Here is a 15357-nt window from a genome sequence, read left to right on the forward strand (position 1 = left end):
GAGGGGACCCGCGCGCACAGAAGCTCAGAAGGTAGATCTGGTGCTTTAGAAACGGAGAGAGACAGCCAAACAGCACACTGTGGCCGGATCCTTCTCCACCGCGGGGCTTGGTATTTATTTGATGTCTCATAACTCCAAAGATGGACAAATACTTCTAAAAAAATTACCTGTTTTTACTATCTCAGAAGAAATAAACAGAACGTGAAAGTAGGAAGAAGAGAGTCTTTTTTGAGGGCAGTTTGGAAATATCTATGAAATTTTTTAATATTCCTACCCTTTGACCCAGAAACATTCCTTCTAATAAGGTCGTGGCTGCAGAAATGGGCCTACAAGCGCACAAACACTTGTGTGCAGAGACGTATGGCAGCACTGTTTTCAGAGGAGTAACTCAGAAACAGCCCACATGTCCCATAGGAAATTATTGCTTCAACAATTATCATCCACCCTCAACTAGAAAGATCTTTGATTGTAACAACCACCATCAACAAAACAAACGAAGGGGTGTGTGTGTAACTACACGGGACTTTTCTTGGGTCCTTACATATTTTGATGACGCCTGGATTTATTTTTATCAGCACGTACTATGTGTGTAATCAGAAACATACTTAGGAAGAAAGAACGGGTGTCACGCATGTCCGCACCGCTCCTGAACCCGGGATCCCGGAGGCACAGGGGGCGTGGGTACCCCTGGAGCCTCACCGTAGGTGCTCAGCAGGCTCTCGAACTGGGCCAGCAGCCCGATGGTGTAGAGCTGCCGCAGGAAGCCGTCGTCGTGCAGGCAGTTCCTCAGCTTGATGATGAAGCCACAGATGAGAGCAGTTAGCTGTGGGGGGGGGAACACGAGGTGAAACGGTTGTGGGGGGCAGACACCGCCTCACTAAGTGGCTCCCAGCCCGTGCCGTGCCCCCAGCCCCGAGCTTCTCTGCTTCCACTGCTCTGGTTGGGCTGCAGTAGCACCTCTTCCCTTCCTCCCTCTGGGGTGTGGGGGGCGCTTGGCTCTGAGGCCATGCAGGGCACAGGCCACGGGGAGGCCGTGCAGTACTCCAGGCTGGCCACTCCTATTGCTGCCAAGGGCTGGTTTGGTTTTGGCTCAGCTTTCAACCCAAACTGCCTGGGCTTACTCCTGGGCTAGAACCTTCTGGAAGCCCAGAATTAATTTCCTACAGCGAAAAGGGCCTATATACTCACAGATTCAGACCAGCTCTGGCTGGAAACTGAAGTGATCACAACGAAGGACAGAAGTGAGCGAGAACACGGTCACTCTGGAAGTTACCCCAGGGGGAGATTTTCTGTGGGGCTGGGCCGGAAGAATGTCAGAGCACCAGCCTGACCCTCGGTCACTGTTCACTTTGCTAACGTGGTAACTGGCATCTGCTGAACTCGTGACATTCGCTTGAGTTCTTCCCTTCACCAACATCATTATAACAGTTGTGCACGAGCAGCAGAACGAAGGCACCTGCTGTTTTATAAACAAGTAAACAGACTGCACTGACAGCAGCATCCGGGTCTCCCTCACTAAACTGCTTTTTGGAAGAAAGGTCGTCAAGAGGCCTGGGCTGTCCGGAACCCGGCACACCTCGGGCAGGAGCAGGGCGAGTGCACAACCCACCGGCGCCCGCCACTTCCTCAGGGAGAAGCAAGTGTGGACTCAGACCCTCTCCTAAATACACACTTCTCGAGTAGGATTCGTCCCTCTGGGTTGAAATCTAGACCTTTCTATTAAAGGCACTTAAGAGCCACAGGCAGGAGCAAGTGTTGCCATCCTTGGTTTTTTCAGTGTGAGGAGACAGAAAGGTTTTCTAAGGCTGTGTTTTCTGGGGGCAGAGGTGCCCGTGGGCTCCCGCACGCCACTCCCGGGGCTTACGGTTTGGCAGAAGACCACGTCGCGGCGGTACTGCAGGCTCAGGTATGTGGCTATGGTGGGGGCGCTGTCCTGCATGAGCAGGAAGACCATCGCCTTCTTGGCCTTGTCACTCATCATGGCCACGCAGTCTGTGAGGGTGGTCAGCAGGGGGTAAAGCGCCTCGCTCCATTCACCTGGGCACGAGGAAGGAGTCGTTTGAGGAGGAAGATTTCAAGAGTCAGGTTCTAGAAGTTTAGCAAGTTACATGCCCCTACCGCCCCTGTGCCCCTCTCCCCCCTCCCCTCCCCTTCTGCATCTCGTAACTCTGCTTGGCCCAAGCTCTGGCCCAGGACCGGCACCAAGTTCTCCCTGGAACCACCCTGGGTCCCCAACCTTCTAGCCTGAAGCTTTTCCACTAAGTAAGCAGCAGAGCTACTGGGGACGGCTCAGGAAGGCCTGGTCTCCCTCACCTACTGGGACTGTACCCATAAATGTTCAAGATTGTTCCTTTTGAGGAAAATGACCAAAAAGCTTCTGCGAGTCATCTGCAAGTCACCACTGTCCTCCCCACCGCCCCCCGCCCAGGGAGAGAAGGGCCCCCAGAGAAGTGACCCGTCATCTTGCTTCTCTTGCCCCGGCCATGAAGGCAGAGGCCCCCGTCCTTTTAGAGAAAAGGACACCTCCATCCTTGTGCAGCTGTGTTCAGCTGTGTTAGTCTCACTTCCCAGTCTGGAGGAAAGGCTGTTTCACCTGGTGTCCCCAGTTTTCAGCTCTCAGACTATTCCCTGCTTCTGCCCTCACTTTCTCCCCCAACCCCCACCTTCCCACCTGGTGCCCTCTATTTCTGGTTTAGTTTTCTTTTAGAGATACTAGGAAATTGTGACCCTGTACCAAAACAATTTCTTAAAAATAGAACCCCCGAGTGGAAAAACAGAGTTAAAGGTATTTTGGGCTTTGGCTCTTTTTCGCCTTCCTATTTAGAAGGTATTTAAAAGAGAAAAGACATGCCCTCATCAGGTCTATTTATAACAGGCCACCAAGCCCAGAAACAGGCGTTTAACCATCACCACTGGGTGAGCCCAGCAGGTGCAGCAAATGTGGCACAGGTGGGGAGTGGAGCCTGGACAGCACACGCCCCTTAGGATGAGGTGCGAGTCACAGAACGCCCACAGACATCACCGCACTGGGGAGAGGCCACGGGCCGCGCAGGCGGTATGGCCGCCAGAGGGTAGGTCTATCTTAGATAAACAGAATCTAAAAGCCAGAGAAAAGGAAGACTGGCTCCACTCCTCTCAAACTGTATGAGTAGCACTTTGTTGAGAAGCAGATTCAGAGAAAGGCCTAAAACTTGCAAAAGGACTTCCCTATACTCAGTGTTTGGTTAATGCAGATTTTCAAGTATATGTAGCCATTCAAAATTTGGAAATGATCTCACTGTGTATGCAGGCACACTGTATATGGACAAAGATATATATATGTCTGTGATGCAAAAAGAAAGAAAAAAAAAAGGCAGGCTTAAATTTAGAAAGTCTACGGTAGAAAAGGTCTTAGCAAAGAAGTCACAGTGACAGAGGACACTGGACTGAGGAGTGGACAGTGTGAGTCTCGGGCCCCGGTTGCTGCTAAGCAATGGTGGCCATGGACAAGTCTCTAGACTACTCAGCCACATGGGTCCTTTCTGGTAAAATGGAAGAGCTCTGCTAGAAAACACCAAGTCTCTTTCTTCCTCTAAAAAAATCTCAGAGGCCATGTTTTTGTTTCTCTGAAGAACTCTGTTCACGCGTGTAAATTTTACTCAGCAGCAACTATTTAAAAAAGACCAATGGCAGCTTAGTTTTAATAGCCAAGTAATTGGGGTTTCAGAAGTAAATGCTCATAGAGCAAGTGTTGCCAATTTCACTTTGCTTGTCCACTTAACATGCATGTACATCTGTACATATGTAATTAATATGCATTTTAATCTGATAATTACACAGTACACAGTAGTCTTTGCTGACTAAGCAAATCTTCTCCATGCAATTCTTTTTGACTTTACCTACTTCTCTTTCAAAAAAATCCATTTAAGTATGACTTGGTTTTGTTCCATTAGGGGGGAAAAAAAACAACCCTGACAAAAATGGGGGTAAAGGAAGAATGGCTAAAAAGCACTAGGAGCTTGTCCTGGAGAAAAGATGTGGGTCTGGGTGGGATATGGTCTGCCATCTGCCTGGAGAAGGGCTTAGACATGTCTGGATGGTTCCAGAGTTCAAGAAGAGTGCCAACCACCATGTACGTAAAACCTGTCAGTGCTTTACCTTCCAACTGTTTTCTCATTTAATCCATAGAGGGAGGATTATTAATACAGGTAAGGAAACAGGCTCAGGAAGGTTAAGTGTCTTCCCAGATACATAAAAAGAATGAACATTTGTATGGGTCTGATTAACTCTAAACCCTATGTTATTTCTATTGTGTCAGCCTGCTTCTGCTAAGTAGGATTGGGGGGGGTGGGAAAAAATACGAAGAAAAACTACAATTAGAAACTTCCAGACAAAATGAATTTCGGGGACAGAAATGAGATCTCTGCCAGGACCTAGCTAAGTAAAGATATCAGGAAGTTAGATTTGATAACAGGATCATACTCTGCTCCCTTTGTCAAGAAAGTCTTGACAGCTCAACTGAACAGTGTCCTTAGTGATGTAGCTGATTCACTTTGGGGGCAAGCTCCTTGTCTAGCTGCTAATCTGTCAGGGCTCGCTGACTGGTGGCCAATCCGTGGACCACGCACACTACCTTGGGTAACTTTGAAAGGCTTTTTCAAATCCATACTCCGCTTTTGCATATTTTCCCCCTCATTAACAAGGAATGGAGGGAGAGAGGGAGGGAGAAACACAGAAAGAGAGAAAAAAATGTGTGTGTGTGTGTTTTGACTGAGATAAAATATAGCTCTCTAGTAAAGCCAAAGGAACTCTTGGCAGGGGACCATTTTAGCCCATTGATATTAACTGTGGACAAGCCACCAGTGCCTCTAGAAACGACACAGCTGATATAAAATTCATGGTGCTATATGAGCTGAGAGGGTTTGCTAAAACTGACAGGGAGAGTTTGGTAAACCCCCAAACCACTAGTTTACTGCGCTCTAGATCTAAAACAGGTGTCCTGCTACCTCACATTAATATCCAGTCAGAAATACGCAATCATCAGGCTGATTGGGTGGCTGGTTTTGGGGGGTAAGCAAAAGCATATTATTTGGGGGTCTCATGCTCACTCTGGGGAACCCACAAGCCACGACCAGGAAACTCAACATGAACTAGAGCAGGGGTCGGCACCCTTTTTTGGTAAAAGGCTAGACAGTAAGTATTTTAGGCTTTGAGGATGATGGCGTCCTTGTCACAACTACTTGACTCTGATACTGCCCCACAAAAGCAGCCAGAGACAACACGTGAATGAGCGGATGTGATTTGCAATATAACGTTATTTACAAGAGGAGGCGGTGGACAGGATTCGGCTCAGAGCTGCATTCGGCCGACCCCTGAACTAGAGCCATAACCATTGACTCCTACATGCAAAGGCAGCAAAAAGATTCCATTTTTAGCACTATCTCCAGCTGAGCCTGCTAGCCATGCCGAAGAACTCTAGTTGCATCCGGACTCAGGAGAGAGGATGTCGTGGGACTGTGAATGCTGCAACATTTTGGTGGCTGCACCCCCTCCGTGGAACGCTCACAAGTTCAGGTGGGATCACAGGAAGTATCGGTTACAAATGTGCACTGCTCTGAGTCAGGAAGTCCAACGCACCCACGGACACTAATCGTCTGACAAGGTTTTGATGGGCCAGCGAGAAAAGTACATGCGGTAGCCTGCTTCAGGCCACCGTCCCCAACCCAACCGGTTCCTCACCAGACCTAAGACAAGTCGCTAGCCGCCTCAAATGAAGAAACTCCTAAAATACTTTCCTAACTCTGGAAGCACAGGCAATCCTGGATAATTCAGCTACAAACCCACTACCTGAGGGTTACAAAAGACATCTGCAGAAGCCGTGAATGGAAACTACGTACCTGGGCCGGACTCGTCAGGAGGGGGGCTGCAATCTGCACAGAAATGGAGGGCGACACGGATGATTAAGGAGCAGCACAAAGTTCAAACATGAACAACTCAGTGCTTACAGCAACTGCATCGGCAGCCGGCCGTAAGGTGGCTCAACGGAACAGAGAAGAGGTCGGAGGCCTGCCTGCCTCTTCCCCGAGAAGTCCCACGCGGGCGCTCGGCTGCTCCGAGGCAGCCGAACCCTCTGGGTGGTAAACGCTGACCGACTCACTGATTCATTCATTCATGTTGCTAAGACTTCAACATAAAATGCCTTTCAGGTAAGCAAACTAGCATGTTACAATGTGATAAGGTGCCCACATCGATCACATTGTATGTGGTGGAGCCCATGTTGGCTCCACAGAGTCTGCAAGCACACTTACAATGAGAGAGACTGACCAGCCAATTGATCAGCCCCAATTCAGAGCCCACTGCCCTGACTCATGAGTGGAACCTGGGCTGCAGACGGACTGCTGAGACCCAAAGGTTAGGACCCAGGGATGAAACCAATATACCAACCCACATCTACGCCAATCTTAAAAATTTAAATCAAATTTAAAACTTTTATGATTTGGGGGAAGTCTAGAATTACAATGTCCCTCCAGGTCACTCAAACAATGCCAATTTTAATTCCATTTCACCTACACTGACTCGCATTTCAGCAAGTGAAGTACTCATTTCAATTTCGTATTTCCCTTTAAAACTAAAACTCCTTGGTTAACTGGGTGTGCCACCTGGAAGAAAACAAATCTGAAAAGGGGTCATTTCATGTCTTCAGGGTACTGAAATGGGTGGTTTCAGAGCCCCCAAAAATAGCTGGAACCAGCCGTATGGAGACGTTTACAACCTGGATTGCCCAGGGGTGGAAGTGGCCAGGGATCCTTCCTCTCTCATCACCTTTGGCAGGGACTTCTTCAACTGGCAAACGTAAAGGCCCCTGTGAACTAAAGACTTGAGCCTAAATACCCAGAGACCGTCTACCTAACAAAGCCAGAAACCCACAGTGGTGTGCAGGGATACAGAGCAGGGTTCTCAGACCTCTGTCCAGCTAATCAGAATTACCCCACATCTTGGAAAAAAAATACAGATTTCTGCCTCCCCGTAACCCCTTCCTCCAAAATTCTGAGTCTGAGTGACGAGGAAGGTCGAGGGGCCTGTTTTCATGATCTTCTGTGGTGATCCCAAATAGCTGGGTTGTGACCATTCCCGAAAAGGCATTAGGGGTTAAACTCAACTGGGTAAATTCAATCTTTCAATCAAAGCAGGGTGTGTGTGTTGGGGGGTTGTGGGGGTCTCCTTCAGGACTCCTGGACTAGTGGTTTGTACCCTGAGATTTGACGACCACTTATACCTCCTCTTCTCTTCGCACATAATCTCAGGGGGCATATGGATCCGGGGTGCAACCCCCAGGCCTCAAGTTAAAACCACCTGGTCCAGGGTTTGTCTGAATGGCTATTCCAAGATGAGGAGAGGATGACTGCATGCATGGCAGGTCATGGAGGCCACCAGATTGGGGTGGGTGCGGCTGGTGATGCAGAGGGGCATGGGGCACTTGTGACTTGTGCAGAAAGTGGGAGAAGGAAGGAGAGGCTCCCGGAGCCTCTGTGGTTTCAGATGGTGGGGACTTGTCAGTGGGTCCCGCACAGGTGCATGCCTTCCAGGCAAGGCTCTGGTGAGCTCTGTGGGAGAGCGAGCTAGAAGGCAGGGCGACTCCTTAGCAGAAGATGGAAACCAAAGACCTAGGACAGGGTGCAGAGCTGGAATGAAAAGTCATGATGCCTTTTAAAGAGGCCCAGGGTTCTTCGTATATGATAAGCTGGTGTGAACACAACCTGCTCATCAGGCCAAAACAACCCACCCAGGAAGTTGGAATGGTATAGAAAGTCACGACAGAGCTGAGCTCCGGCCCCTGAGGGTAAGAGACCGGGTAAAATAAGCAGCTCGCAGTCTCGTGCTTTCTGATCCTCTTGATCAGAGCCATCTCTGAATAGCTTCCTAGCTCTGCTCCAGATTTTTAAATTAAGGATCATGGGGCGCCTGGGTGGCTCAGTCGTTAAGCATCTGCCTTCGGCTCAGGGCGTGATCCCGGAGTCCTGGGACTGAGCCCCACATCGGGCTCCCTGCCCTGCTGGAAGCCTGCTTCTTCCTCTCCCACTCCCCCTGCTTGTGTTGTGTTCCCTCTCTCTCTGGCTGTCTCTCTCCGTCAAATAAATAAAATCTTTAAAAATAAATAAATAAAGGATCATCCACAGTTAATTTAGTGGCATACGGTTTCAAACATTTCTGTGAGTACTGATCAGCTGAGTTAGACTCTCTCAAATGTGTGCTTCATATTCCCATGATCACAACAGAGCTGATTTGCATGGCAAACACAAGTCATACCCTAAATACCATAAATAAATGCTCATTTAAATAACTTGAAAACTGCATTTAAATTTGTCTACATTTGACCAATACAGGATGTGCTTAGAAGGAAAGTGACATTTAAGTTATGGATATAACAGAATATCTGATTAAATAAACTCCCTCTGGCATTTTTTTTAAAATCCAATGAATTACTCTTTTTATAGCTGCAGAAAAATTTTTAAATTACAAGCAAGACAATACTGAAGAGAAATGAGCAATGAGCTTTCAGTTTTTTTTTTTTTTTTAAAACACAATTTACATTAAAAAATGAGAAGACAAACAGGACAAAATAGCTCCATGAAACCAATCACAGGCTTGGGGAACTGAAACCACAGTCCTTCACAGATGGAAGGGCGGAGGACGTGAGCACTGCTGAATCAGAGGCTCAAGTGAAATCGTGCCCTGGGAACAGACTGCAGGCAGATTGAAAACGTGAGGGGCATCTTACAAATGAAGGATTTATCAAGAGGCTCTCATAAAGGAGCACGCTTCTGCCTTAAATGAAAGCTGCCCGATTCAGAAATGAAAAGCCCTTGCTGTCTGCAAACTAGGCTTCGCACAACCCGGCCTCACTAACTACAGCTTACAAGCTCTCAGAGGAGAGCCGAGGAGGCAGAAGTTAGGTCTCCAGACAGCTCTCAGCTGCCTGGCCCATGGCCCCCTCCGGCTCTCACAGGAAAAGGTGGAAGGCCCTCAGTGGCAGGGACCAAGGAGGGGCTGGCAGAGGAAGCATGTGTGCCCAGCTTTAGGGCTGAATGCAGGGCAGAGCGTCTGGTTGTGCTTTGTCTCTGCAGGCAGAAGACTGTTTCTGAAGCGTGTTGCTTCATGCCAGCGCCCTACCATCTACTGAGAACCCTGCCTCGGGGGTGGTGCTGAACAGAGGACCCGAACTCGGCCCCAGGAGTGGGTTCCACCATCTGACTGAGTTACCAACAAGTGCTGAGGCAACATCCCCTGCTGGATAACAGCACACCCAGCTGATGACAACCAGCCTTTAGACGAGGCTGCTGAGCCTGCTAACAGCTCTCATCCAGCTGTGTCCCTGCATGAGTCACCTTTTCCTCTATTCTACCAATTCCTACTGCAATCGACCATCTCATGAGAAAAGCATCTGCGTTTGGGCCTCCTTCAGGTTCTCAGACTGGTTTACAAGCCAGAACAGCCCGGGAGCCCCACCCTCACTGATGTGGCCTTGAGAGTCTGCCCTTGCCGGACACGCAGACCCACACACGGGCTCCACGGGCACGGACTACAGGAGCTGCTGCCCTCACTGCCCACGGCTCCGTGCACTGCGACATCCGGCTCTGCCTGACAGCCCTCCCTGCAGTCTGCGTGGGGGAGGAGGTCATGGAGTCAGACACAGACAGACAGACAGATGCAGCGCGGGGTGGAGGCAGCATGAATGGAAGCATGGAGGCGTACGCACGTGTGGTCAGGTGAGGATGGCATGCAGGTGAGGACGGCATCGAGCAGATGGTGGAGGGGCATGGTGGGGAGGGGCCACCGCAGAAGGGGTCTTCCGGTTTGATCCAGTAGGCGTGGCTGTTCCGGTTACCTTTCTTGCTGGCACAGCTGCCTGCGCATGGGAAGACGTCCTCGCAGCCTTCGCCGTGCAGGCGCTCCTTCTGCAGCAGCTTGTCCACCCGCTGAATGATGCACTCCAGGCTCTTGTCCACATTCAGCCACACTTTCTCCTTCCAAACCAAAAGGACCCATTGGGGTCAGCTCTCCCGATGGGGAAAACAGAAGAGAACAAAACCCCTTCCCATGCGCTCCCCTCATACACGGATTCCCCTACCCAGGGCCACTGTGATCATTAAAATACCACAAATTAAGAAATATCAACATTAATTCAGAATTCCCTATTACTATTTGCTTTTCAAAACACAAATCAATGTACTGCAGTCATTGTTTTTAAAGTTGGAGACACGTTTGCTAGTAACTGTCACAGAGACTGGACAGAACTTCCCAGTGCCTTCCAGAAGGGCCACAGGGCCCAGTGAGCCAGCTCGTCCCCTCCTCCCTCTGTTGCAGACCTCCTACAACCATCCAACACAGAGGGGACGGAGGGAAGGTAATGGAAGCAGCTGATCACTTCAGACGGGGGCAGTGGGGAGGCAGGGCTGGGAGTGGTTTGCAGAAACCCACACAGAATACAGGATGCCAGGGCAAGGCTGGAGGAGCCCTTCGCTGCTGACTGAAAAACTCAGTGCCTCACAGAAAAATGCCTCCAAGCAGTAGTCCTAAACAATGACGAAAACGAGTTGTGTGATGTGTCACTCCCTCAGGAGAGACAGATGCAGCTCTCAGGGCCACTCTGTCAGGAAGCAGGATGCAACGCACACGATGTCGGGGCAGCGTTTCCAGACTCCTCCCCTATCCGCCAAAATACAAATACAAAATACCCCCTTCCAGGGCTAACTGTGTAGAGAGCTTTGAGGAAGCAGGGGGCCCGGTGGGTCTTTAGTAGACAGTGACAGGAGACAGGCCGCCAGCGGGGCAAGGGCTCCATGGAGAACATCACTCCCTTTACAACCAGGTCTGACACCAGCCTGGCCAGCAGCAGCCCTGCCCCTCAGATGGACACAAGGTATGAATATGCTACCTCCCTCCCTAAATCAGGTGGCTCAAGAGCCATCCCGGAAGGAGACGTGGAGCTTGTCTACAAAGCAGCCAACCTGTTAGGTACCTCTTGGGCGGGGCAAGAGGCTTTGAGTTTTTCAACCCAAGCTCAGTGGCAGAATGAGGGCCACAGGCAGCAGACTCACCCACTCCTCCTCGTGCCAGTCCACCTGCAGAGAAGACCGGCTGTTCCTCCCCGTCCACCTGGCCATGAGGGTGTCCTGGTCGTTCCTAAGCATCACTTGCTCCTCCTCACTCGACGTGGGGGAGGCCTTGGAGGCAATGTAGTCGGGTCGTGCCGCGTTCAGCCCGTGGATGGAGTTGGCCAGCAGCTTGCAGTCGCACACGGTGACCAGCTGCCGGGTCTGCAGTATGCACAAACCAAAGCCGCTGAGCCCCCAGGCGAGGGCCTGCAAGGCCGGTCGTCTCAGAGCTCAGGAACTATCCTGAGGCCCAGCTGTGCACCCTTCTCCATAGCGCAGGAGCCCTTGGGACGGCTGAGTTTAAAGGCTCCCACAAAAAGACTGGAGGACACAGGGAGAATGAGGGAGGTAGAGAAACCTCTGACATTCTTCGATCCCTGCCTGCCTCTGAGCCTGATTTGACTCAAGGAAGGGCCTGAAGACAGCCCAGTGTCCTTGCCTTTTCTGACTTCTTGGGCTGTCCTCTCTAGCCTTTTCTGACTTCTTGGGCTGTCCTCTCTAGTTCCAAGGGACAGGCAGGAATTTGATGCGATCACTTAAGTCTTATCTTTTCGCATCTAATACTTAAAGCTCTGGACTCTGGGCAGGGGGACTCTCAGCACAGCACTGTGGTTGTGGGGAATTCTGTAGGCAGCAGTTCTGTGGCTCATAATTCTCCTTCCAGTAACATCATCTTTCTTTTTCAAGTGGATCTAATTTCCAGCTCTCGATCTTTTTGCTGAGTGAACACATGTGAAGGATATAACACGTTCTGATCAGGAACAGCACCTCACCCCAGCAAAGTGGGTGTGAGTGGGGAAGTGTGACGAGAATCTCTATATGTGTGTGCGTGTGTGTGTTGAGAGACTGAGTAATTTGAAAAACCATCATCCATCAAAATGATCTCGTATATCTAATCCCCCAGTGTGACCAATATTTATATATTTATATATATTAAGATTTATTTATTTGAGAGAGAGTGGGAGTGCACACACACACAAGTGGGGCAAAGAGGAGAGAGAGAGAGAGAGAGAGAGAGAGAGAGAGGGAGAGGGAGAGGGAGAGGGAGAGGGAGAGGGAGAGGGAATCTTCAAGCAGACTTCCCGCTGAGCGCAAAGCCTGGCATGAGGCTTGATCCCGGAACCCAGAGATCATGACCTGAGCCAAAATCAAGAGTTGGAGGCTTAACTGACTGAGCCACCCAGGTGCCCCTATGTATATTTTTAATCAGGATCAAAATTACAGTTAATTAGAAAATGGCTTATTGATTATATGTAAGCCAATGAAGTTATATTTCCTTTAATGTATGTCTGCATAACTCAGCTTCTTTCTTCAAATTCTAAGTCAATAAAAATTGGCAAAAAATGCACCGAGTAGGCAGCTGCTAGGAAAGCTGTGGAACTACTGCAGCCTCCACAATGGCTCCCATGGACTTGAGGGAAGACACAGCTGCATGAAGCAGCAGCTGGAAGTCACCTGCCCTGGGTGCTGTCCTTGGCCTGCCCCCATCCAGCTCTGTGACCACAGGCAAATCACCAACCTCCCTGGGCCCTGGGCCTTTGGGGGAACTAAACCTGACACTAGATCTTCAAGGTCATCCCAATGTCACCTTTTGTATGGATAGCTCTAAGCACGCATGGGGCGTGCAAGGGTTTCCAAAAACCCAAGGGAGCCCCCATCTCACATATAGCAGGGTAGTGCCTCCTACCTTGTCTGCCAGAATGGCGAGGGTTCTTTCGAGGCCAGTGGCAGACCTGTCCTTGGCCGCCCTTGAGAGCCGCTCTGCATAGTAACTCACTTGGGTTTTCAGGGTATTGATCTGGGCAATGATCTCCTTGGCTCTGATGATGTCCTGTGGTATGTAGATTATGGACTGGCAGCTGGATGGTGTACTAGAAAGGATAAGAACAGATTCTAAGGAGTCTTCTCAAATCCATAAGGATGGCAACAGCCTCCCAACACCAGCCCACAACCAACACTAACTAAAGCCTTCTCATACTCAGGGATGTTCTCCTAGGCTAGTCTAGCTATTGATGGGTATAAGTAAATCTTGAGAGATTCTTTCTATATGGTAGAAGGCTTTGAAATATTAAAACACAATGAAGTCTTTTGTCTCTATCCGTATGTGTCTATACTCTTACGTAAATGCGTATACAGATATTGAATCCAATAATTACCCAAATGCGCACAGCCTTCCACCTAAGAACCTTGCCTGTCAACGTATCAGCAGTACTGAAGTGGAGGCACGGGGTCTGCTAATCTCAGAAGGGGTCAGTCTATCACAGTGAAGGGAGACTGCCGTGGGTGTGAGACTTTCCACAAGAAACCTGTTTCTCCATATGGCCAATCTTCAGACTTTCTGTGCACACACCCATAGCTCTCCGCCCTCATACCTCTGACCCTGACAATTAGACTTCCTTCTCCAGCACTTGCCTACATTGAAAAATCATGTTCCATCAGATGAAGAGGAAGTGAAGAACACCCCAAGCCAGAGGCCAGGCTTGGGCACCTCAACAGCTTTGAAAACCTGGCTCTTCCTCCTTCCCTCATCACCAAGTAATGTGTGATCTCAGGATTGATGTCAAAGCTACAGCCCAGCCCCTGCACGGCACAAACACCAGCCTCCTGAGAACCGACCACATCCCAGCTGTGTGGGGCCTGGCTAACGTGTTTGGCCATTCTAGAGGGAGATGATAAATCCAAGTCTCTCCTCCAGGACCCTCAATCAATCTTGTAGTATCAATTTGGTTTTTAGACCATCTGAGGAAGCCAAGGAAAGCAGGGAGTATAAGGCCCCAGTGAGGATGTCTCCTGTGATCTGAACTTGTGAGCTCCAGCTGGAATGGGAGTCCCAGCCTTCACTGGTCCCCATTCTTCTCAGCCTTCATGGGTCCCCTTAAAGAGCTGCCTTTGGGTTTTGGGGAAGAGGGAGAAGGTGGAGGAGCACAACCTCCATCACTTCCCTGGGATATGAGGACTTGCTCCCTCCTCCCACTGGGCTCTTTGGACCCCGGAGGCAGGTCCCCAATAAACCTCCCTTGACAGACTACAGTGTAAACATGCAAAACCCCCAAACCAAAGCACCCCAGAAAGAAACAACACCCCAAGCCCACACACCACGATAAAACACGATGGATTTGCCAGAAGCCCATGCAGCAGACCGCAACGAAGCCTGCGTGATCTGAGAAGAGAAGTAATTTCACAGCACGATGGGCACACGACTACTTTCCAATCTGCAATCACTCTTCCAAATGAATAGCTGCCATTTGACAATTTAGTCTTAAAAATACAATCTCAAATAGGATTTTTAAAAATCTGCTCTTCCCTAGCCTCAATATTTAGAGCACACACGCAATGTGTGCGTCATGTAGATATACACCTATGTATGTTGATGGCTGTGTACACTCCGACCAGTACATCCGATCCCCCAAGCCAGAAGGAAAGCACCGCCCCCTACTCACCTTGTGTTCTTACAGGTCACGTTCTAATAACAGTAATCTGGGACTTACACACAGGAAGCATATGGTGGGGGGGGTGGAAGAGTAAATTTCAAAGAGCTGCTGTTAGGGGATGACGGTGAATATACAAGCACATGTGCTCAACTACCTAGTCCTAAAAATGGGGAGAGCCCAAGAGGCCTCAGTCTGGGTAGGAGGTTCCTCAGCACGTCCTCCTGTCCCCATCTTAGGCAGGGCCCAGCCATGGCCCCCGAGCCTCCCCAGCTCTGAGATGGCACAGTTCCAGAGGGCTGCAGGTGCTCCTGGGGCCTGTCCCCATGCAAAGCGCCACTGCAGAGCCCTGGCTGCTGCCTGAGCAAGCACGCTGGGCATGACTGGGGAGGGCCTGGGGCAGCCATGGAGACCCCAGGCAGCAGACACAGTGCTTTCTGGCCGCCATCTAATTCTTTGGTAGTTAAAGTCACTGGGTTATATTAATTCTTGGTTTGCCTTCAGGGGGGAAAATTGGCCCAAGTAACACTGTTTTAAAAATCTGCATAAATTATATTCATGAAAATGGAAGCTGGCTTCATTCCCATAAGAGGTGAGGGTAAAGTGAAAACTGAAGCCCTAAGATTCTTGTAAGAGAAGCCAGCAAGGGATTCCCAACCACACCAGTGGGAGGAGCTAAAATCCCAGCACCCGGGGCCTTGCCTGGCCTGGGAGAAATGGGGCCCCCTCTCAGAGCACACACAGCAACAAAATGCTGCCAGGTTTTGAAGGCAAAATGGTAGACTGGAGACGGG

At 49.9% G+C, this 15357-nt stretch overlaps 1 protein-coding gene across 14 annotated transcripts in view; it reads right to left on the reverse strand.

Annotated features, from left to right (window-relative positions):
* INPP4A (inositol polyphosphate-4-phosphatase type I A) overlaps positions 1-15357 on the reverse strand; it is a 131678-nt gene that overhangs the window by 22685 nt on the left and 93636 nt on the right. For 7 of the 14 annotated variants that reach the window (XM_034659021.1, XM_034659016.1, XM_034659017.1 and 4 more), the window contains 6 exons: positions 12823-13006; positions 11079-11342; positions 9737-10004; positions 5877-5909; positions 1865-2037; positions 700-823 (listed from right to left, as the gene is read on the reverse strand). In XM_034659021.1, coding sequence (XP_034514912.1) covers positions 700-823; positions 1865-2037; positions 5877-5909; positions 9737-10004; positions 11079-11342; positions 12823-13006 — 1046 coding nt within the window. The remainder of the gene's footprint in view (positions 1-699; positions 824-1864; positions 2038-5876; positions 5910-9736; positions 10005-11078; positions 11343-12822; positions 13007-15357) is intronic. The other 7 variants (XM_034659023.1, XM_002919969.4, XM_034659020.1 and 4 more) reach the window with 2 other exon arrangements.

This window comes from Ailuropoda melanoleuca, chromosome 4 (assembly GCF_002007445.2).
Source record: "Ailuropoda melanoleuca isolate Jingjing chromosome 4, ASM200744v2, whole genome shotgun sequence".
Classification (NCBI taxonomy): domain Eukaryota; kingdom Metazoa; phylum Chordata; class Mammalia; order Carnivora; family Ursidae; genus Ailuropoda; species Ailuropoda melanoleuca.